The 24537-nt window shown below is 32.2% G+C and overlaps 1 protein-coding gene across 8 annotated transcripts in view; it reads right to left on the bottom strand.

The window, feature by feature from the left end:
- The window catches only part of ZnT63C (solute carrier family 30 member 1), a 44865-nt gene extending 21982 nt beyond the window's left edge, over positions 1-22883 (bottom strand). For 2 of the 8 annotated variants that reach the window (XR_012461407.1, XR_012461406.1), the window contains exons 1-11: positions 22711-22883; positions 22345-22497; positions 20638-20711; positions 18830-18997; positions 11062-11248; positions 9888-10012; positions 9100-9197; positions 8747-9006; positions 7861-8120; positions 6781-6901; positions 1523-1621 (exon numbers count right to left, since the gene is read on the bottom strand). Coding sequence is in view for 6 of the 8 variants with exons in the window: in XM_074137968.1 (XP_073994069.1) it covers positions 1523-1621; positions 6781-6901; positions 7861-8120; positions 8747-9006; positions 9100-9197; positions 9888-10012; positions 11062-11238 (1140 nt within the window). In the remaining 2 variants the exon portion in view is untranslated. Of the gene's footprint in view, positions 1-1522; positions 1622-6780; positions 6902-7860; positions 8121-8746; positions 9007-9099; positions 9198-9887; positions 10013-11061; positions 11249-15060; positions 15226-18829; positions 18998-20637; positions 20712-22344; positions 22498-22710 lie in introns of those variants that run through there. The other 6 variants (XM_074137968.1, XM_074137965.1, XM_074137969.1 and 3 more) reach the window with 6 other exon arrangements.
- Between the last annotated feature and the right edge of the window lie 1654 nt (positions 22884-24537).

Raw genomic sequence — 24537 nt, 5'->3', positions numbered from 1 at the left:
GATAATCTTTACTACTATTTTTCCTATTACTATTATTATTACTATTACTATTTCCAACGAATTTTACACTCTAACAACTTGTACAATGAAGTATATTCCAATTTTTACATTCTCAAAAATGGTTTATCTTGTAGACCTATAACCAATAAAACAAAATTTATCGATCTATTTCACCCTCAGTAGTTGATAAATTCTGCTGCAAAAAAAGGAACAACTTGGTCATTTGAGGTATCGGTTAATTTATCTCCTCTAATTTTTTCAGTTTTTTGTTTATCACTTACAATTTCTTTTTTAATGATGATTAAAGAAGGAAATGAAACAATAATTTACAAAAGTAATTTTATCTTTTTACAGAACACATTCGATATATAAATGATGATTTGTTTTCAGGAAGATGTTCTTGGGGTAAAAAGGAATTCCTCAGTAATAAATAATAATCGTTACGATCAGTTTAACTATAAAGATTGCGTACAAACCATGGTGCTGTTAGAAGAAAGTACATGTTTAGGATTACAGTACTGTAGTACTGTTATATTGCCAGTCAAGAACGGTACTAAATGATTGTTATGTTAAAGTGGATGAGGAGTAATAACTAGAAAAGCCCGAATCAGCCGCAAAGAATAATAACGAAAAATGTTTAGAAAATAGCATACAGACGAGAATAACGTTTTTAAACTGCTTTAAAACCATCTCTCTCCTTCGCGAGGTTCGTGAAGTTCAGATGAGAAGTGTGACCAAATGAACGGAGCTGGATAGAGCTTACATAGACTGACAAGTCAATGAACCTGACTTCTCATGACTCTCATGTCATGCAGCCACACACGCATTGAACAGCACGACTTAAATTTACTCATATAGACACAGAACAATGGAGAAGTGTCCTTTTCTCAACTTTCAGCCACAAAGTGGATGCGATACGATCATACCATCGTCTTTTCCCCTAGAATATCTTTTCAAGTCAGATCGATAATAACAACATCTCAAACCATTAGTCTGCTGCACCAGAGCGAGATAATAATTCTATTTTCTTAATTCCAAGTTTTGATTTACTTTAACAAGGCAATCAATTCTTGTTTCTAAATACTTCACAAATAAACAGTGATTTTTTAAAAGTCGATTTCTGAGCTAATTAAAATAATAATATCTAATGAACAGATAAGAGTTGGAAATAACCAAGAAATTCCGAGTTTCTTTGCATCAAGTGCACTTTTAATTTAAAAATATTTAAAATGAAAACAACACAGATAAAAACAACAGAAAAAAATTCAGAAATTTAGATCATTCAATAATAAGCAATAATATATTCAGAGATTAGTACTTTTTGTTTTGTAAGTGCAGCCGCAAAACAAAACGAATAGAAAAATTCGTAAGTTAACAAAAGAAAACCAACAATAATAATATTAATAACTATAATAATGATGAGAAGTCAACATCTCACTATTGTTGAACGAGAATACCAATTAATATAAACATTATAATTTTAAATAAATATCGAGTAAAAATACGAATCTACAATACTTACTTGCTTAGATGGTCCACAACATGTGGAAAATGTGCAAGGCTTATCGGTTTTAGGGCAATCCAAAACGCAGTCCTCGTTCAGTCTATCTTCTACAGGGGCCTGGACAGCAAAATTTTTACAATATTTAATGCTAACCATTAAATAAATCTTTTTCCTAATGTAGTTGATACACGGAAACCAACAAATTGCCTCGAACAGAGGTAACAAATCAGAGACACTTATTTTAACAGGGTTTCAGGTAACCGATGAAAACAGCGTCATTCTCACACTAAGGATTTCAAATTACTAGGTTTCTTATCATTTACTTCATCCGGCGTAGCACGCACGTTTTTGTATCCCTGACCGATTTCTGACTTTTATACATCCCTAGAAATTGATTAACCAGGTGTATAGTGCATTTGACTTCAACTATATTTCCGTCTCACACATTTCTGACTAAGTGAGGAAGGTTACATGCTGAGAACGTACATATGTTATTTAAAATGTTAAGAAAAGTAAAACCCGCACTGGTCAATATAGGTGCTACCAAAGTTTGGGCAAACTAGTTCGTAAATTCCGCTGTTGTCATAAGGGTTGTAATTTCGATTTGTGTACTGTTTCCCAGTTTGTTATCGGTCCCAAGCGCAGTTTTGAGGCCTAGTTTCTTGGAAAGGTTGCATACTTTCAATGTCTCATTTCCGATGTAAATAAAAGTGGCAAACATGCGTGGGTTTTGGACTTGGTTTTGACTTTGTTTTGGGAATGTTTGTTTTTTCTTACTAATTTATTAATAATGTTGTTAGTGTAACCGTTATATGTTGCTATTATGCAAATGTAGAAGTCTCGTTTATTAATCTGTTTGTCAGGCGGCTAAGTACGGCTAGTTTAAGTTGAACAGGATGGTAGTATCTGTTATGTATAGTAGTGTCAGTGGACGTGGCTTTCCATATTAAAAGTTGTTGTCTCTTTTAATAAGTGATATTCAGGAAGGTAAGAGTTTTACCATTCACATATTCATGTGTAATTTAAATTGGGGCGAAGGTTGTTTAGGTGAGACAATTATTTGTAAATGTCTACATCTTGTTTGAGTATGAAAAGTAAATCATCATTGTGTAAAATATACCGAATTCTTTCTTCAACTGTGGAACGGAGATGCGTACAAGATGTGCTACAAATTATTCAGACAAAACTGCTGTCGTAGTGTGTCCTATTCCTAATCCTTCACAAACACAAGTTTATTTTATTAAAACTGTCCGGTAGGACAGTTGTATAAGGGTTGACCATCAAAAACTGCACGAAAAAGTGTAACGTTGAAAAACACCCAACTTTGACAATTTTTTTCTATTTTTCTATAAAAGATAAAATTCCCAAATTTTCTTTATAATATAGGGCAAATCCTCCTTTATAACTGTAATTTTTTTGCAACCACCCAGATCTAATAGGTTTCGAGAAAAAAGTTGCCGAAAATGAGCAAAAACGGCTTTTTCAAAAAATGTTCTTGTTCTTGTTCTTCTTCTTCTTGTTGTTGTTCTTGTTACCTTTTTTGTAAACAACGTAGCGCCTAAACGCGTGAACCGATTTTCATGAATGAGGTGTCTTTCGATTCGGAATTTTATGTAGATGTGCCTTTTGGGGGTCTCGGCCCTGTACATCGAATGGGAGAGGAGTTAGCCCCCTTTATGTAAGGCCCCCTCCAAAATTATTATTACTAATTACTCTGTAAATCTTGGCCCGATTTTGATAAAATTTGGTAGGATGATAGGGTTAGGGCTCCCCTACCTAACAATAAAGCGACGATCTGCTCTTACACTTGTTAAGGGGAAGTATAGCAATCGTTTCAAATTATCGACACGTGAACCGATTTTCATGAATGAAGTGTCATTCGAATCGAAATTTTGTACAGATTTGTACTTTAAAAGTCTCGACGCTATGCCTCATAAGGAGGGGAGTTCGCCCCACCCAAATAAGGCCCTTTCTAAAACTATTATTACCAATATTTCTACAAAGCATAGTCCGATTTTGATAAAATTTAGCTCAAATAAGTGGTTAAAGCTCCTCTACGTGGCTGTGAAGTGCCATCATGCTCTTACACCTACTAAGAGGAAGTACTGCAATCGTTAAAATTATCAATGAGTGAACCGATTTACATCAATGAATTGTCGTTCGATTCAAAATCTTTGCCTTTTAGGGAGAAGTACTGTAATCGCAGTTTATTTTTCTTGCTCCTCTTAAAAGGAAGTACTGAAATCGCAGTTTAATTTTGCTATTTACGTACAAATACCTTCCTATTTTATTCAAAACGCTTTCTCAAAAAAATGGTTATTGAGGATGGTTTGGGGACCGCAACTATAATCATTCTTTAAAAAGATCTCTCCAGTGGTAGTTACGGTTCCGATTTAACACCTTATCAGGTTATAATGATAGAATAGCTTATTCCAAATTTTAAAAAATCTGTAAAGCAGACGTAACTTTGCAAATAGACAAAAAGGAAAATCTATCCAAAAGGTACAAAAATCTCCTTAACAAAAACTTACAGTTTTAAAAGTTAAGTATAAGGGTTGATTAAACGCCAAAAGGTACACAAATCAGCAGTTCCCTACATTTCATTAATACTTCATTGATATAATTTAAGTAATTTTACTGCATTAACTTTTCCTTCACATTTTTTAGAATTTATTAGATGTCACAGACCCTTATGCTGGCCAGTTCATTCATAATATTTTTTTATTATAATTATGATAAAATGAGTGATGAATTATTCTGAGTAGTCACATATACATGCATGTTAAAGTAGAAAAAAACAAAGTTAGAGTCGGCCACTTTTTAAATTTCAATCACGGAGGATTCAAAACAATATTTCAGTCTTAAATTCGTCTTACCGAAATATTCGTGAGCACAAATAACATACATTTAATAACAAGTAGATTATTCAACAATATTTACTCATTTCTCAATTGTAATTTAATTTAGTCCCCCTAATTTTACTTATGGTAAAATACTGGAATAATTAGCTGTCCTAAAAATATGCATATCTTTATTTTCTTTATTTTATATTACATATATATAACATTGTGGGAAGAACACCTAGATTGAGAATGTAATTGAAGAAAACTACATTATTTGCGATAAAGCCAGATTATTTATTACTTATTATTACAAACGTTTGACTACAACATAAAATAACAATTACTTTAATCGAAGAATGAACTTAAACCAATGATTTTTATTTAAAAATAAAAATAAATGCATAAAATCATTGATGTAAAAAAAGTTTATGAATTTTTTAGCCTCTTATTTTTTTTATATTTTTTATAACGTTTTTTTTTTCACCTGTGATTAATAGTTTGATTATTATAGATAAATAGATATTACAGACAATCTAAGTTAAATGGTGTGCTACTTGAGTAAATATTTTGTAGACGAAAATGGCCAGCATAAGGGTTTGTGACATCTAATAAATTCTAAAAAATGTGAAGGAAAAGTTAATGCAGTAAAATTACTTAAATTATATCAATGAAGTATTAATGAAATGTTGGGAACTGCTGATTTGTGTACCTTTTGGCGTTTAATCAACCCTTATACTTAACTTTTAAAACTGTAAGTTTTTGTTAAGGAGTTTTTATTTAAGACGCGTCAACATCTAAGGTCATTGGCACTCGGAACATCTCCGACTATGTTCTCCCGTCACAGACAGTCCATCACCAGTAAGAAGCTCCTACCTAGGAAGAGAAAATTTAATAGTCAGCAGCTGGATTCGAACCCATTATCTCCGCGAAGGAATCTAGTACGTTATCCACACTAAAAGTTACTGTTAAATCTGAATTTGATTTTACTTGACGGTAGATTCGTATAGAGTTATTGATAGATATTCTATTGCGCGTTTACATCTTTTAGTTTCAGATTTATACTTTTTAATGTGCCTCTGAAACTTACAGCAGTTTACTAACTTCTATGATATTTTATGGGATATGAGGCGGGATAAGTATGTCTGAGTTCCCTTCTTAAATTCGTGCGTTCTCTCGTATAAAATGCAACTGAAACTTTTCAATTCTATAACATTAACTGCCCAAAAAACCTACAGAACCCTAAAATAATGACAAGGTTTCATTACTTTTATTTCAGTATTTTTACAAAATGTTTTACTATTCATTAACATCATTTATAACACTCAACCACACCATGTAATGTCCCCCATTCAGTGAGTAGTGTGAGACGGGAACTTATTTCAAATCAAATTCGCTACAATGATTAATCAACCTCTTATGATAGATAAAAGTCGAAATCGGTCAACAATAAAACAGTGACTACTATGACGGATTGAATTAGCGATATTATCCATCACTGAGGACCTACACCACATTTTCTAGGTTTCGGTTTTAAAGCTAAATGTAAACTCCCCAGAATCTCACTAAAATGTACCAAATAAGTAAACACTCACACAACTACAATTATAACTTAATTTGAAAGATATTTAGTTTTCTCAAATAAAATACCCGAAAGGAAGTACTAATCGCTCATCTGGCAGCTACAAAAAAAGGCTGGATTGTCAGACTACATTCAGTACAGTGACAGTAAGTTGTCTTACTCCCACAACAATTGAAATCAATTTAGATTATGAAGAAACCACTTCAAATAAATTTATCTGGAAAAATGTTTCGAATTAAATAAATAAATTAATAATAATAACAATAATTATTATTATTATTATATACATGTATATATTAATCAGTGCAATTATCACTTTAAAATAAAGAAATATAGTATAAAAAATATAGTAGAAATATAGTATGTATAGTACAATCCCTTTCAACGAAATTAAAAAATGAGAGTTTTTCTCAAACTTGGAATTCTCTCAATGTTTTTTATTGTTCTTTGAGAAGATAGTAAGTTACTTAAGAGTTGCGAAAGAGCACTTTAGATGGACGTTGAAGTTCCTCCAAAACCCCCTACCCCCTTAAAACCAATTTTTCGTTATCTAAAAAGTCTTATCAGTAAAGTCACACTTCAACACACTAATTACATGAATACATACGATTTTTTCTGTATTCAGTAGATTTTAAAACATCGATCTCCAGTAAAATTCAATGTAGAAAATTTGTCAAGATCGAAAAACTACCTCTTACGAGCAGAAATAACCAGAAAGAGTGAAGTTTGGTTCCATAACATAAATAGCAAAACTTGGACGCCGAGAAGGTTTAGGTGGTGTAGTCTCTCGAGTTGGCTGTCATAGTAAAGTTTTATTATAATCAAATTCATCAATTATAAATCAGTAAACTTACGTTGTCAATGTTGTCAACTTCTATAAATTCAGGCTGGATGGTAGTAGAGTGTATTCCTTCATTGTGGAAGAACTTTTTGACATTTTCAGCTATTTTCATGTATTCCGATAGATTTCGACATCTGTGTAAAAACGTATTGACTTACATAAATATACAATAAAGATGTTTTGTTTAGTGTTTACACGCAGTTTGCCTGTAACACTTCTTGATGCTGTATTTGTACACACTATAAAAAAATTCATTTTACTTTCAATATAGTAAAATTATTACACATATACAAAACGTAGAACGAATATAAACTGAGCATGGGTTTCTGGATATTGGTCTTGAAAAAGCGTTTTTATCGGCCATATAAATTATAAACAGTCGGTTTAAACAAATAAATATCACGTAACGTACATAAAACGAAAATATACTTAACATTAAATATCTAGTTTAAAACAATAGCAGACTTTTGCTAAATGCGACACTTAAACTCCTAATTTACATGTTTTTTTTCAAAATAAAAGTACACTGTTGTTGGTTTAATCAGTATGTAGTTTCACTATAATAAACAAAATTGCGAAAAGAACTTGAGGGACTTGAGACAATCCCTCATAAATATGACTTTCCTTGTAAAAATTTTTCAAAATAAAAGTGATCGTTACATGTACTTTATATGAATTAAAGTTAAATAGAACAGTTATAGCAGTTATCGAGAAAAACTCGAACATCTTAAAAATTACTCAGTAAAATCGCAATTCCAGTAAACCGATTTCCTTCAAATTTAAAAGAAATTAAAATGACGCTTTTAAAGAAAGTTTAAGTTAATCCCACTTTCAGAAACCATAACATAATTTTTCGGGGAAAAAGTTTTCAGTAAAATTAATTGACTACAACGAAATTACTGGATTTCTTTTTTGATCACACATTAAAGAAAATGAAACAAATCATTTCTGTAGAGTGGCTATTCCCGTTGTTCGATTTTTACCAAACTTTTTCTCCGGGTCTACAGGATCTTATAAAAAAAAAAATTATTAGAAAAAACCTTAAAAAAAGAAATGGAATATAATTATTTTTAAAAAAATAATGTAAACAAACCTAATATGAGCGGATGCGATGATCCGATCCCCGGCCAACTGCCAGACATGAAATTCGTGGACACCCAATACTCCATCTACGTTGTCTAACAATTTCTTTTCAATAGCGTCCACTTGTATGTGAGTTGGGACTGTTTGTAGTAAAATCAATGATGAGTCTCTGAGTAATGGCCACAAAGAATGCAGGATTAGCCCAACCATGAAAAGACTCAGTCCAGGGTCAAGATAGCATTTGTAAGGCCACGAAGTCAACCACACAACCTATTTAACAAAATATTAATTAATGGTTATGCTTGTCAATATTTGTTTCGATGAATGTAGTAAGCTGAAGAGCGGTTAAAATATTTTTTTAAATCATTTCGGCAAGTTTACTATACATACATTTTGTTAATACAGTTGACATTTAACATTAATAAACCATTTCACTCTGAATATTTGAAGAAAAGGAGATCAAGAATCTAGTAAGAAACTCGTACGACCTTCTCTTACTGCAACTATTACCATTCTAATTTGCAATTTCTTAAAACTATTTGAAAAGTATGCACCTCGGAAATATAGTTGGCAAGCATTTCATTTAAAAGTTTCTAGTAAGGATTTATAATTAGGTGTGACTGTCAGGTAACGCGCGCCATCTGCCTTCTTCCCACCCTTTAAAATATAAACCCGAACTCAGATTAGACGATCTTCTATACCGTATTACTGACTGCTCTTATTTAGACAAATGGCCTTGGGGAAAACTGTTCATACAAATGGAAGTCAAAGAAGTATGAAGTATGAAAAATATTTTTGTTTCCTAAGAATTTGTAGATAAAGCTAAAATTGCTAGGTTATTATTATCTGATCTTTAAACACAAGACTAGGTATTAAAGAATTAAAATAAAACTTACCGAGGCTGACACCACAACTATAACTGATCCAAGAGCGTCTGCCAAGACATGTAGAAAAATTCCTCTCATATTGAGGTGGGCAGAACTATTGTGCGTATGATTCATATCATCTGAGTCATTATTTAGCGGCGGATTGTTAGCTGAAGCCGCACAGAATGATTCGTCATTCTCATTATCGTCAGTGGCAATCATATGAGTGAGCCGTGAAGTAGACTTCCCAAGAGCACCATGACTGTGACCATGGTAACCACTTCCATGTTCTGGGGGAAGCAAAAAACGACTAAACTACATTAAAATAAATCTTCAGCTATTTAATTAGTTAATATAAGGTTTTAAAAAGTTGCAATACTGACGATGAAAAAGGAAGAGTCCAATAATGTTTACAACTAGTCCAAGAGAGCCGACGACCACAATTAACTTAGGCTCACGGATTTCTTCAACTTTGATAAATCTGAGAAACATTAAACCGAGGTGATTTATTAATCAAGAAGACAGTTGGTTGGAGAAATATTTTGGAAACAAGAAATATTTTGAATATATTTTTAAACAATCTGGAATGACTCTCACACAACTTTCACTTTATTGCAGTTTTTACAAATTGTAATTGTAATAAGTTTTCTAAAGAATAAATGTAAATGTGCACTTAATCCAGTTTAACCAGCCTTGTTATTTCATCGATATATTTAATATTTCTTTATAGTATGTAGACTGAACCTAACGTTGTCCTGCTGTGGCACTTTAAAGAAAACGTCAACACGGTAGTCCTCCCAAAAAATCAATTTCTTTTGGACAATGTAACAAATAAAGATGATTGGCATTATATGTAAGTGCACTTAGTACACCAATTTCAAAGAAAGTAGTTAGATTCATTTTCGAGACATCAAGGCGAAAACAAAAAATCGGACTATACAGTAGTCAAAATCCATAGTATCGGGATAGAATAGCAATTTGAGCTTTCTGCGATTTTAGGGTTTTGAGATATTTTGTTCAGATACAGACCGATGTCTAGACCATTTTTTCTTGTTCATGGAATTTCAAAATTATGTTTCCAGCAAAAATAACTCAACAGAAAATCTAAACGAATGAAATTTTACTAAGAATAAAAAATAAATCAATAAATACTACTCTTAGAACTACTAACCTTTTTATTGCTTCGACCGTAATAGAGAAACACATAGCTGCAAGAAAGACAGCATTTACAAGGGCACCTAATACCTCTGCTCTGGCCCACCCAAAAGTATTTTTTGACCATTTCTTTGGTGATACCTGTTGAGGAAATGTTATGGAATTATTACTGTTCCGCTTTCTGGATAAATGACTTTTGTGTTTAATTCAAGCGGTGAACCTGTCTAAATCTACTTCTAGCACTAAATTCAAGGGTCCTATACCATATTATTAAATGTCTGCTGAGGTCGGTGGTGTTGATCTCGGTAATGAACGTGGACTTGTAAGTGGAAGATTCCCATTAAGAACTTCGCGAAGCTACTTTTTATTTTTTAGAAAAAATTTTAATATTAAAGTATGTACTTCCGCCTCTGTCTACAACTCCTAATTTGTAGATGGACGTTAAGCCCGCCATTGAAATTTTATTAAATCAATCAAAAGCCATTTTAGACTGGTACATATAGCGCACTAATACTTTTATTTAAAAATGTAATAACAAAAATAATTATTATTCAATCATATAAAAAATATAATGATTATTGAATTAAAAATGAGTTCAGTCTATTAAATTTCACTATTAGCACTATTTTTCAAACGATATTGGATTCAAGAGATTTGGTTCACAGACAATTGCTTTTTTTACGTACAATTATAGACCTTAAATTCAGATTGATCTAATAAGTAGAAGTCATTTGTTTCTTAAAGAAAACTTAGAACATCAGACAAGGAGTTTATAAAGGCGTTTAGCTGTACGTTCAGGATATATAAAGAACAATACACACCGTGATCTCCCCACGAAAGTATTATACAAGAAATATAATCAGATGGCCGGACAATAGGTTCAAGGACACTCGTGAACTTATGCAGCTTCCAAAACTGCTCATAAACCTGCGCAATATGTAGATAATCCCAACGGGTAGTAGGGGCAGCATAGTTTCTGTTCAAAAGAAAAAGTTAGTGTCTACAACACGCAACCCATGGAAGATTGTTGAACATTAAGCTCTGAATTCAACCGGGTGGAAAACAATAATGTTAAATTCTTTACTTAACGATATAAACTTGACTGAACTCGAGTGTAACCTACTAATAGAAAGTTGAAAAGCTTAGTTTACTAGCTTATTTTATATAAATAATATGATTGTATACTTCACCTTAACTGACAAGAAAGCTACCACTAAGGCAGCAATGTCACTTAACATATGAAAGCTATCAGCAACTAGGGCCATAGAATTAGTTGCGTAGCCCACTATTATCTCCACTAAGAAAAATCCCGCCGTAAGCCAAAACATGGAAATAAGGCGGCATTTTTTTCCCGAGAATCGCCCCATCTTGTTTTATCTATATAACAAAAACACAAAGAAGGTGCAATACTGCGATTATAAAGAAATTAAGTAAAAAACATATTGGTTTGTATTACACAAAAAAACTTTTTATAACAATTTTTTTTTTCAAGTTTCTGATCCGTTTCGGATTTTCATTTATCATCGAAAATTGATTTATCAGTTTGGTGTAGAGAAATTGATTTCCACTACGTTTGAGTTAAAAACTAGATCTTATGTGAAGAAGGTTACCTAGTGGGTATATGAGCTGCTTATATGTTTATAAAAAGTGAAACTTTTTAATGAAGAGAAAGTAAATTTCATGAAAACTAGTCAGTAATTAAGAGTTCTGCAGGTTTTGTTTATGAGTAATTATTTGGAATCATAAAGTTAGAAAAGTAGAATATTGTTCATCGTCTTTGGTAACTGAATCATTAATCCAAAATAAAGAAAAATGTTTAAAATATAAAAATCATTACAATTGTCATAAGCATAAGCCCTGAAGATGACCTAGTGTCCCTAGTTCAGTGGTCGGCAACGTTTTTTAAAAGTTGGTCATTTTTCTATTTTTTCTCAAAACATTTTGCTGGTGGGTCACATCACTTCTATTTTAAATTAGATTACAGAAAATAAACAAATTTTATAGGATAATCCAATATATTTTAAACAAATAATTACAAATTAATTATCAAATCCTTATTTATAACTTAACTTGAAAGAAATAATTAAATGTTAGGAGATTACATCACATTTTGAACACATCTCAATACAAGCACACTTTAATTCGTTGGCAAGAATACCTACCATTCGTCGTAATTAAGAATTGTTTACAAAACTTTTCCCAGGGGTCACTAGGTGACCCGCGGGTCGTAGGCTGCTGACCACTGCCCTAGATAGAAAGCTTGGCAAAAAATAATAAACAAAATTGTGACTGAAATTGGCAATATTTTTTCTTCCTTTGGAGTAGTAGTTTATTGGAGGGAACGCGCGAATATGAATTGGCCAAACAATAACCTAATTCATTTTTGTGTTCAGGGAAATAATTGTTAAATGTATAAACATGTGATTCTAATTACTTAATTCAAAACCAAGTAAAATCTTGAAAAAAATACTTAACCTAAAAATCCTTAATATTTAATCTTAAATCTTGAAAGCAATACTTTCAATAAAACAGTACATGCAACATGCTCATTACGTGTAACTTGCTAGTTTGGATATTTGTTGTATGAAGTTGATTCATGCATTTCTGAGTGTTTTGATGATGTTTGTTTTAGATGTCAGTGCACTTGGTTAGTGAATTGAATGACTTTGAAAGATGTGTTTGAGCTTAGTTTTTTCGGCCGTATATACGTCAAGGAGTCTTCCTTTCCTTCCTGTACGCTGCAACAGTTGGACGGTCGGTAATACTCTATTTTAATTATTATTTAATATTCCTAATCTATAATTCATTTGGAACGTTTAAACATCTTCAAATGCCATCTTCTGTCAAAATACTTAAATTTCTTGACTTTATTTCTCTTACTCCAAAAATAAGAGAAAGCTATGTAATCTTACTGATTTTCGATTTTTAGTTTTCACAAAAAGCAGAAATCTTAATTTTGATATTTCAGTTAGGTGCCAACAGACGACACCACCACAATAAAGATTGGTCTAAGTAGCTTAACCGAAAGGATCGCTTTACGAAATATGTATTTCAGTTGATGATAGATAAGCAGCTATTGCCTACAACACAACGAATCTTAAAGAGGTGTTAAACTCATCTGGCAGGGTTGGCTATTAAAACCCAGGTAAACCTCGAGGGCACTGGTCTTCCGGGAATAAGCAAGGTCGATTATTTTTGGCAAAAAAAAAAGCATCCGCCACTAACTGATTAAGCCCACTGTTGCAATCCTAAAAGAAGCAAAAATCTCAATTGAGTCATCCACGAAAAAAAAATGAAAATTACTCGCCAAGAAGCCGAAAAGGGCTGACCTTCCACAGAATTTGTTTCGTTAAATATCAGAATCATCACGTCGCCCACCCGGTCATTTGCCCTCTTTGCTGTAAAGTAATGAAAGACAAACGAGCATTTTAACATGTACACTTCCCTAAAAAAAATAAAAGAGATCCATAGGCCAACAGATATTGGGCTGCCCGGTGCGAAATGTGAACGATCCCACATGCGGGTGTTAAATAAAAATAATAAAAAAAAAAAATTAAAAAAAATTCTTCCAACATATTAATTAAGGATAAAATTTATTGCTAAAATTACGAATTGGAAGGCAACTTTAAACCAATTTTTTCATTTTTTTCCCTCCCACAATTTCTTGACAGGTTTCTTTGAACTGAATATTAAATTTTAACTAAATACGTGAAGGCCCAACATTTTTTTAGTTTGTATAAAGACTTGATCATTGCACTGTTGTTACGCCAAACACTTTTGTATGGGGCTAGACCCCGAATGCATACAAATAAAAATAAATAAATAAGACATATTTGAATAGCAGAGAGTTGATGAATTATGTTTCTACATAGCAGAAGAAGAGTTAAAGCTATTTAATGTTTTAGAAGTAGAAGTTCTTAAATAATGTATTTAGTCTACGTTAAATTACGTTAGTCTTGATCATTGTCTTTACTGATTTCTCTGTTCATTTAACTTTTTTTTGCGATCAATGTGTCAGATCATTTATTTTTATTCCTTTGATATTTTATGTCCATATGCTGCAACTTATAAATACATGAATATACAATATACATTCTCACTCACTTTTTTTTCAGTTCACTCAACAATAATATCAGGTCTAATTCTAAAATCACTACAGCATTGCGCTAATGGCCATGCTGTCGATGCGCCCCCCCCCAAAAAAAACATTAGCGTTAACTAACTGTAATTTCCAGTCAGTTCCTTTTTTCACTAACGTTGTTTCAAAAATCTCATAATGCAATCATGTAAATTTCTATAATATCCACAAAATTTAGCGTGCAATTTATTAAATAAGAGTTTCTGAATAAATATTCCTTAATGAACAATATTTTGTTTCAGAAACGACCTACCTACATTAACAGTTGTGTATTAATCAAAGGATTTTGATTGATGTCGTCCGGTTAAAATTTCAAAGAAAGCACAATAAATTCCTAAATGTTATAAGTATAACATTTTTGTAGAAAGCAGTAAAATAGCAGAAAATAGAATTTCGGCTGATTACACAGCATTAGTTATGTAATCATTTATTAAGGAGGTTGATCAATTAAAGATTCAATTCATTTGATACTTATCAAATGATAACATAACTTGAATTTTGATGGTTTCTCCAAACTCGACTATATGTAAAAATATTTTACGGGTACTTCTAAAATAAAAAAACTTTTTAAGTTTTATGAATTCCTTTTAATTAATCATCACGTTTCGACCGTGTGTTGCTTATTCTTGAATTTGGCCAGATGAGAATAAGCGGCCAACTGTCAAAACGTCATTGCTAATGATAATTATAAGGAATTTATAAGACTGAAAGTTTTTCGTTTTTGAAACATCAAAAATCAAATAATCAAGTAAAAACAAAGTAATAAAACATGACAAAATAATGAAAACAGGTAAATTTTTAAAATTAAAATTTTAAACTTTAAATCAAGCACAACTTTACGTAGCTGCTCGCTTGCAACAAGCTAATACGTACAGGTTACAAATTTAATATTCAATGATATCCGAATATTTTTTTAAAGAATTCTTATTTTGAATGAATGAATGTAAGGATTTAAATTAGAAGTAGTATTAAAAGTATCAAAATACTAGAAGTTTAAAAGTTGGTACAAAACATTTCATGGATAAACAATGCAATATAAAATTTTACGCACATTAAATAGATGACTCCGCTAATCGTAAAAGGAGATTGTTGACATAGACAAAGTTATGACTTCAACCAAACCTTACTTCAACAATGGAGTACAAGAATGACAGAATAATTACTTTTTGCTACCACTAGCAGAGTAAACAACTTTAACATACGAAAAGCCCTCGTCCGCAGAAACAATTATAGGGAGCGCTAGTTGATCGAGGTAGCAGGTTAGAAGGTAGAGAGATACAGGTTACAGCGCATAAAAAAAATAGTAAGACGTATCTGAGTGTTTTTGAAAAACACAATAAGTTATTTAGATGTAATTGACACAATAAGATATTTACACGTAATTAGAGTGATTTTGAAGATTCGAGAAATTAAACTTTTAACAATAAAGGGGTCTCAAATTTGGACTTTTTTTACTACTTTACGTACATCCAAATTGTAGAAATGGGTGTGTGATATTAAGAAAGTAAATAGGAAAATAAAGATGTGTTCAAAGAAAGCTACTACAGAATTGCACAAATTAATATTTGAAGAAAACGGTGGTCGTGCAGAAAAGTTGAGAAATTTTCCAGGTTTTCGTTGTACTCAAATTTTTGATGAACTAAAGTAGTTTGATTATAATAACGCTAACTTCAAAAATGTGAATTAACTTTAATTTACATTTAACGATTGATTTTTTTTCTGATACGAAAGCGCTAATAATAAAACAAATATTAAGTGTGCTCAGTGATATTGAAAAATTAAATGAAGTGACATGCGAGGATGATGATAATGAAGACAAATATAAAAATCATCATGAGAATGATAGCAAAAAAAAATATTCTAGAAATAAAAGTGAGAAAAAATAAATGTATTAATGATTTAAATTTAAATAATTGTGATTTATCTCCTTGGCGCCGTGTGGCATAAACTCTAATTGTGCTGTTATGTTTCTTCTGACATTTTGAGACATTGAAGATAATTTAAGAAGATTCGATGGGAGAGATGTGGAAGAAGCTGTTGTTGAACATATATCATTGGAGTTATCTCAGAACTGTCTTCGCCAAAAAATTGTTGTTGTCGCTTTACTTAACAATACTCTCAAAAGTTATGTAGTGTGGATGTACACAAAGCTCAAGCTGCGAGAAAAATTAAAAGGATGGGAGTGTTCATGATTACCTTTTAGTTAAGAAGGAAATCGGAAATAGGGGAAATTTAGAGCCGCAAGCTGTAATTCAATATTTCATTGACAACATTACTGACGATGTAAGAATAAGTTAGTTCTTTTAGGCAGCAAAAATTTAGAAAAAAGCTAACGATTTATGAGGCTATCAAAAAGTCCAGCTATGTTCCTTTTTCCAAAGAAATAAAAGTTATAATCAGGAATTCGAAAAAATAAAGAAAAACTCACGAAAGTATAAGATGTTATAATTGTGATTCTTTAGGACCCAAATCTTCTAGATGTAATTCTAAAGATAAAGGACTCAAATGCTTTGGATGTGGCCAATTTGGTCATAAGAGTTACGAATGCAAAAGAAATTCTACAGTGACGAAATATGATAATTAAAACCGCAAAAATTACCACGAGGTAATTTATTGAAAAATTACTCGCGATCTTCTGAAAGAAAATGAAAATAGAAAAAATATTATGAAGAAAATAGGGCTTAGGGGAGATGGTACTATCCTACACACAAGTCGGTCCCTCATTAACCCTTTAGCATTGAAGACGTGTACACACGGGCCCAGTGCCTTACCTGGAGTGGAGACCTGCAGTTCTGGTGACGTTAGGAAGCGATATTCTGCCACTCTAATTGGAATTAAAGAATGATTCGATCGAATGATGAAAGACAAAAAGGAGTAGGAATTTCCAAAATTTATGTTCTCATAAAGTAATAGCCTATTTTTTCAAGCGGGGCTTAACGCCCAACTACCAATTAGGAGTCGTGGACGAGAGTAAAAGCTCATAATTTACTATAAACAATTTTTTCTAACCAATAAAAAGTAGCCATACGCGAAATTCGAACTCGAGACCCCCACTTACAAAGTCACGCTCATGACCATTAGACTAACATCCGTCCCTCAAGGATGTGTATATAACAGGAATGCAAGATTAAATCATTGATTGATACTGCAGCCAACTTAGTCTAATTAATGACAGTACTTATGCCCTTATAGGTTCACCTAAGTTAATAAAATCGAACATTCTACTTATAGCTTCTGGAAACGACAAAATTTCTACTTTAGATTATTTTTATACGAATATTTTAATTTCATTAATTTAATTTGGATGGGAGTTTGCTCACATAAACTGGTATCCACCTGTCCAGGACTACTTTGAAAAGTAGAGACGATGATGGCTACAGGCTGAAGAATTGGTGGAATAGTATACTGAATGAGAGACGATAGATTTCGATAAGACACAACATCCAACCCCATCGACTGTACAAGGCAGAAGATGCACTAATTTAATTAGTAGCCGGATAATTTGGCGTCTACCATGGCTTGATACTCCCAAGCGGATTTTTTTTTTTTTTTTTTGTATTTAAGGCAATATCTGAGGTTATTGGCGCCCGGAACTTTTTCCAGTGCAATGACGGCCTCCTCCTTACAGGTAACACTGTATAGTGAGCTGTATTGCTCGCAACCAAGAAGCTGGTCCAAAATCTGTGCACTGAGCGAAAGAAAGCACGAGGGACTCCTGAGAGAGATCAGTAGGGTGTTCAGAGGTAATTGCAATATGTCCTCAACTCGTGATCATAAAACCAATTTATATTTGAGTACATTGTATTTTTATTATTTGACTGAATAGAGGAACTTAATCTATTCGAGACCATTTAAGATTTACTGCAATCCCCTCCCTCCAAAAAAGGACAAAAACTATCAGGGGAAACTATCAATAGATATCTTTTTGGTCACAAAATTCTTTCTTTTCTTCTTCCTATTGCACTTCTGTCGGTGTATGACAGCTCATAAGACAGAAAGTATAGAACTTCCCTTTCAATCTTAGGCAACATATTCTGTGGTAGTCTATGACCAGTTAATGTGCCTCCTCTTACAATGATTCTTGCACCAAATACGTATATATTTCATTATGGATGTATACCTTTTCCAGTTCATCGGATTTTCTAGTAAAGCTTCGATATCTATTGTGTGCCTATCAGTTTAATTAAGAAATACACTCAACCTCTCAGTTTGTGCAATAACACATTCCATAGGCTTTTTGGCGATTCCAGTTCTTTACCTTTCTATCACTTCGACACCATCTAACTGAGGAAGAAGTTATTTCTCGAGTGTGCAAGTACGATGCAACCGAATCCTGATGGAAATGTTGCCTTCTCCGAAATTTCTGGCCAGCTCCCCTTGCGGGACCCCCAAGGACAGAGGAACTGGTTGCATAAATTGAATTACCTCAGTGAGTTGTATGAAATAGCTGTAGTGTTTATGCGGTAAGTATTAATATAAATTAAATTTATATTTATGTATAATGTGTGGGAGTGTGTGTTTACAAAGAACTCCTTTAGCCACCTAAGTACGATTATTTTGAATGTCCCATCAAACCACTGAGGGTTGGCATCACTAGTAAAAAAAAAAAAAGGGGAAAAAAGGCTACTTTAAAATGCATTGCAGTGCTTTAAATAAAATAAAATGTAAAATGACTAATTTTTAGAGTATTAGTAGAAAGCATGCTTAATTCAGATTTAGAAAGATTTTCTTAAAAAAATATCTTTACATTTCATGCATCAGTAATTATTAAATAATAATAATAATAATGATAATAAACTGTGTAAAAGTAATGTACTTACAGTTGGAAAATAAAATACTATACAGCCGCTTACATTATATTATTTATTAATAACATAGAATTCAACGAAACGATGGGTTAGTGACCAAATTTCAAATATGAATTAGTTAACACTTGACTTAGAGAGGACATGATCTCAGTAGAAAGTTTTTAGATTATCTTCTTGAAGCTGAAAGAGGTAAAAAATAATAAAACGATAAAAAATAGGAATATGAAACTCTCACATGATTTTCTCCAACCACAGTTTACATAGTTAATATTAAAAAACCTAGAACTTTTACTAAACGTATTTGTTTTCAGTTTTTGTTTTTTTTAAGAGTTTTCTATAAATAACGACATGAATACCTAAATGTAGTCGGTATACCAAACCCAAAGAATCCCTTTGGTTTCTTTGAAAGACAAAGTGAAAGTCAACTTTAACTACCGAGTAGAATCGAACTTACCTGTCAATAGATTTTATTCAACCTTGAATTTTGTGAACACATTTGGTACCTATAAATTACGTTTCAAATGTTACAATCGTACACTAATATGCTGAAATGACATTCTTTAGAGAAAAACTTAACTAGACCTCTCTCACAATATCGACACAAAAATGAATTTTCCAGAAGTATAAAGAGAGAGAGCATTTTTTTATAACAAACACCAGGCAAATAGGAAGTGGCTCATAAAGAAACTACACTGATACTGTGTTCCTGCACAGACATTCCAAGTTATTTCTGGAGGCCAAATATATTCAAGGGTGATAAATCAGTTACTGCAGGTCATTGCATCCTAATTAATTTTAAACGATATAGAAGTGGTAACAGCCCTACGCTGTTCAAAGCCTCAATGGAACTAAATAGACTAAATTCTTAAGTACACTAACAATACGAGTCAAGAATTAAGTGCGCCCAGGAGGATAAAATTCTAGGAAAGTGTTTGTATGCTGTTCTTACGCGCTTTCTAAGGTAAGGTGCAAACACGATACTAACGATACTTAGCCTTGATAAAATATATTGCGTCAATCAAGTAGAAATAACCGTGATAAGGAAATAGAATATTACTTAGATTCGCTTTATTTAAACCAGTCTTTAACGGGCAATTGGTTAACTGGGTATTTTTTTTATCCCCAACAAAGTGGCAAATAATTGATTATTCTGATATAGTTTTCTTATTTTGTTTTAGTTTAAGGCGCGTCAACAACAGATGTCATTGAGCCTGGAGATTTTTTCAGTGCACTGCCGGTCTCCGGAAAGTATTCACTCGTTACAGACAACACTGTCCATCACTGGAGAAATTTAAGCCGTTGTTATTATTATTAATTTTAAATTAAAAAATTGGAAAGACGAATTTATTGTCTGAATTATTCCAATATATATACTTAAGAGTGTCAATTCCGACGGATCCACTATTTAGTAGTCAACTAAATTTGCAACATCGCATTCACAATTTGCTGAAATAAATATATCTTTAATATGCCTTCGTTATAGCATATAAGCCTTAATAATTGAAATCTACAAAAAATAATGTTTAATATTAGTAGTTTATATGTAATCCGTTATGAGGCTACTTACCTCAAATAAATAATAATAATTTACAATAATATTCGTGTAGCAATGCAACTCCTCTGACCAACGTATTCCAAGACAAATAACAATTCAAATTGCAGTAATAAATTTAAAGTTTTAATTTTAAAAATAAGTCAAGCTAAAAATGTTAACTTTTTTCTCTCTAATTGTCGTTATCATATGAAAATATCTTTTTTTATATTTTTTCTAAAAAAAATAATAAATAAATAATAAAATAAAATATAGAAAAGCGATTTACCTAGATTATGGGCCTAGCTATTTTTCGATTTCACAATACTGCTGCGAGATGTCCAATGGCCGAACAGCTTGCAACTGTTGTAGGATAAAACAAACAATTCTTTAAAATATGAAAGAAAAATAATACGTATATAAAATATCAAACATAATTCAGCATTGCTCCTCAGAGATTAAACTAACTGGAACAAACACGTTTGTTACATTACGGTAAACCTGCTAACGTGACCACCAGTGTAAAAAGACCACTCGTCAAGTTTACCACTTTTACTGGATTCCTATAAAAATTGAGCATTTTCTGATGTAATATTTTTGTGTTAAGTGATCATCTGTCTACTGTGACCCTTGATACCTTGGTTTGGTCCTTAGGAAGGAAATCGTGATAGGTCTGGTGACCAGGTATAACAATTAAAAACTTTAAACAAATTAAATAAAATAAAAATAAATAAATAAATCATAAAGTTAGGAAGGTATGACGGAAATTCGCAAAAGAATACGTATCTTTTTTCCTTTCTCCTCAGTTCTTACCTTAACTTGAAAGGTAAATATGTGCTTGTGTTGTTAGTTTTAGTTACTTTTATTTTTTATTTTTTTTTAAAATAATCTTTTCTTTTTCTTTACCTTACCAACTGGGTCCAACAATACAAAAGAATGGCTAAATAGAATTAATCTTAGACAAAAATGTGATGTAATTGTAAACGCGTTGGCGTTTGCATCCAGCATTAGCTAACAAATCACTAGATGCCTCAAACACTAACAAATTAAAAACACAGTCTGGGCAAGAGCTGTTTTGCATAACCAGGACGAACAAGGAAAGGAATATCTGATTTTAACTACAACAGGACCAGTGGGCAGGCCATTAGCTTATGATAGAAGACAAAAATGGGCAAAGAAGATAGAAAGACAAGGTAATATGGTTGAGACGAAAAAAAAACACCTGCGGTAGTGCTGATATATGGCAAAATGAATATTTTACATCCGTACCAGGAGAAAATTCTCTGCGAAAGATCCAATGGCAGAAAGATTTCGGTAAAAACTTAATTCGTTCCCGGTGCACGAGCATAGACTGGCGAATTGTACTCACTGGTTTTTGTTTGTACAATAATAAGTAAACCCTACTGTCTATCGAATATGTAAACCTAAGGCGTTTACGATTCTGAAGTTTAACCAAAATGGCTTACAACACAATTATGATGAGATTGGGAAAATTACAAGAATCCGAAATTGCCCCATCAATAGTGATATAGATCTAAAGGATATAGCTTCCTTTAGATATAGATCTAAAGGAAGCTATACAATACAAAAATTATTTTATGTTGTTTTCGACCATTGTCAATAGATTATCCTTGGGAATTTTGAAGAGCGGCCAATAAAATTTAATAGCATTTTTTTTGGTTTTATACCAACATTTCGGCAAATTTATTGCCTACTTCAGGGTAAATCAACAGTTATGATAAGATAGCTAAACATATAACTCTACAAATTTATGCAATAATAGCAATACCAATAATGGCAATAACTTTGCCGAAACGTCGGTATAAAAAAAGAAATTTGTCTACACAATTTTATTGACCACTCCTCAAAACTCCCTAGAATAATTAATTATTTGATGGTACAAAAAGTTGAGAAACCATAAAATACAAAGAAGTAACATAAAATGGCAAACGAATCTTCATTGCAAAATAAATGAGGAAAAAGACAAGTTACTCACCAAATAAGTCTCACAAATTTGATTGCTCGTTCTGAATAATTTAGATATCCAACTTCGGCCTTAATACGTAAGCGTATTCTACAAGCAACAAATTGTAGTTGAATTAATCTTGCTAATTAGGCCTAGATAAATCTCCTAAGTACTAACTCCAACCTAAATTATATATTAAATTAAATTTCATATAAATGATGTTTAATTCGGTAAAACTTCAATTTTTAGACAACTTAATATATTAAAATAAATAAATAAATAAAAAGAAATTCTCTTTAGTAAAATTGTACCAAAATAAAATTATGAGAAAAATATTTATATTATATTCTAATACTTTACAATGAATAATAACTAAATACAATGACAAATTTTTACCGTTTTTTAAGAACAATATTCTATTGTGAAGATAACTATTTATACTTCAAAAAGATAAACTTCCAAAAGACACATTATGAAATAATTAGTTAAGTTCATGAATTCGAAGTTTGAACATTGCAGGAAAGGTGCCTACAACTTTACACTGAAAATAAACATATGACAGTCACATCTGTAAATTAAGTGTTGAAGCATAGGAAGAAGATAAATCGAAAAAAGATACATCCAATTAAGATAAAAAAAAAAGAATTAAAAATATTAAACTCTTGTCTGTAGATATTAAATTCCAAATTATAGACATTCATGTGTTTATCAAATATAAAACTGGACTGAATAATGCAAAGAAGAAATCAAAATTTCAGAGGGGGCTCTAAAATATTTTAAATTTGTTTTTACTTAGTCACTGGTTATTTTGGGCAGTACACTCCAAAATTTTAAGTGAAACCCATTTTCTCAAGAGTCTGAAAATTGTTTATTGTTCTTAAATTACTATAATTGTTCATATAAATTAACTTATTAATTGGTGAATTTTTTTTTAAGGCGCATCAGCATCTGAGATCATTGGCGCCCGGAGCTTTTTCCAGTTCACTGCCGTCCTCTGAACAGTGTACTTTCGTTACAGCCCACATTTTCTATAAACGAACAGTGAACTGTAAGAAGCAAATCTAAGGGCCAGCAGCTGGATTAGAACCCAGGATCTCCGTGTTGGAATCCAGTAACCGCTAACCACTTCCCTTGATGATTTTTAAAAGAATAATTTTGTACTTTATTTTGAATGATGTAGAGTGCTTAGTTTGCGTCCTAGTGGACAGTTGCTGTTCGTGAACGAACCTCACATTTCCCATTTTGAGCTACTCCATCATACACCTTACAACCAGACCCCTGTTTGCCACTTTTTCCTTGTTTAAAGAACGAGGTGAAAACGGGACGGAGTTTATCGCCTCTAAAGGTAGCTTCTGGTGTCGGATACGTATTTAATTAATGTTACAGAGAAAAAACCTTTTTCTTTTTTTTTTATCAAAACTAGAGACACACTAGTATCACATAATAATTAGAGAAACCTATATTTTTATTTATTTATTTTTTCAAGCCATCTTATCCCAGCATGTTGAAGCTAGCCCAAGTTTCCTACGCTGTGTTCCAACATTTCGGCAGCACGGTTGTTAAATAATTAAGCAATAACACATTGTTTTGAATTTGCAATGCGTATGCCAATCTGAAGAGGCGTTCAAAGTAATCCACAATGTTCTTAATAATAAGATTGAAGGGATATACGGCACCATAAAAGTCAACATGGCGGAGAGCGCACATGAAAACATTTAAGGTTTGGCTACCGCTAATGGCTGCGGAATGCTAGACGGACTATAGCAGGTCTTGGTAAGTTATAGAAACACGCTATTTAGAGGACGAATGTACAAAGCACCTGTATACTAAAGAGAATCTATGACTGTCAAGCTTCATGCCGATCCATTGTTTTAAGGAAACGGTGATGGGTCAGAAAGAAGGTGCGGTACATAGAAGAAATTATAACAATGGTTACCACTCATATCTGGTCTGGAAGCATGCGGTCCGCTGCAGAGACGGAAAAGAAGCAACAGTTGGTAGTGTCTCTTTCATATTAACTTAAGACTATTTCTTGTCTCTTAAGTGGAGCTTCATCCTAGCTAATAGGATTCTTCCATTTTCAGAAGCCATATTGATGTTATTTTTTGAGTCAACTAAGACTTTTCTTGTTGTTGTAACGGTTTTTACCGCAGCAGGAATTAACTTTTCAAAGGAAATAATGTTAATATTTAACCGTTTTTTAAATCAAATTTAGATAAGTGA

Source organism: Rhodnius prolixus, unplaced genomic scaffold (assembly GCF_049639745.1).
Source record: "Rhodnius prolixus isolate KJV_2025 unplaced genomic scaffold, Rpr scaffold_11, whole genome shotgun sequence".
NCBI classification, from domain to species: domain Eukaryota; kingdom Metazoa; phylum Arthropoda; class Insecta; order Hemiptera; family Reduviidae; genus Rhodnius; species Rhodnius prolixus.
This window is presented reverse-complemented; position numbering and strand designations above follow the sequence as displayed.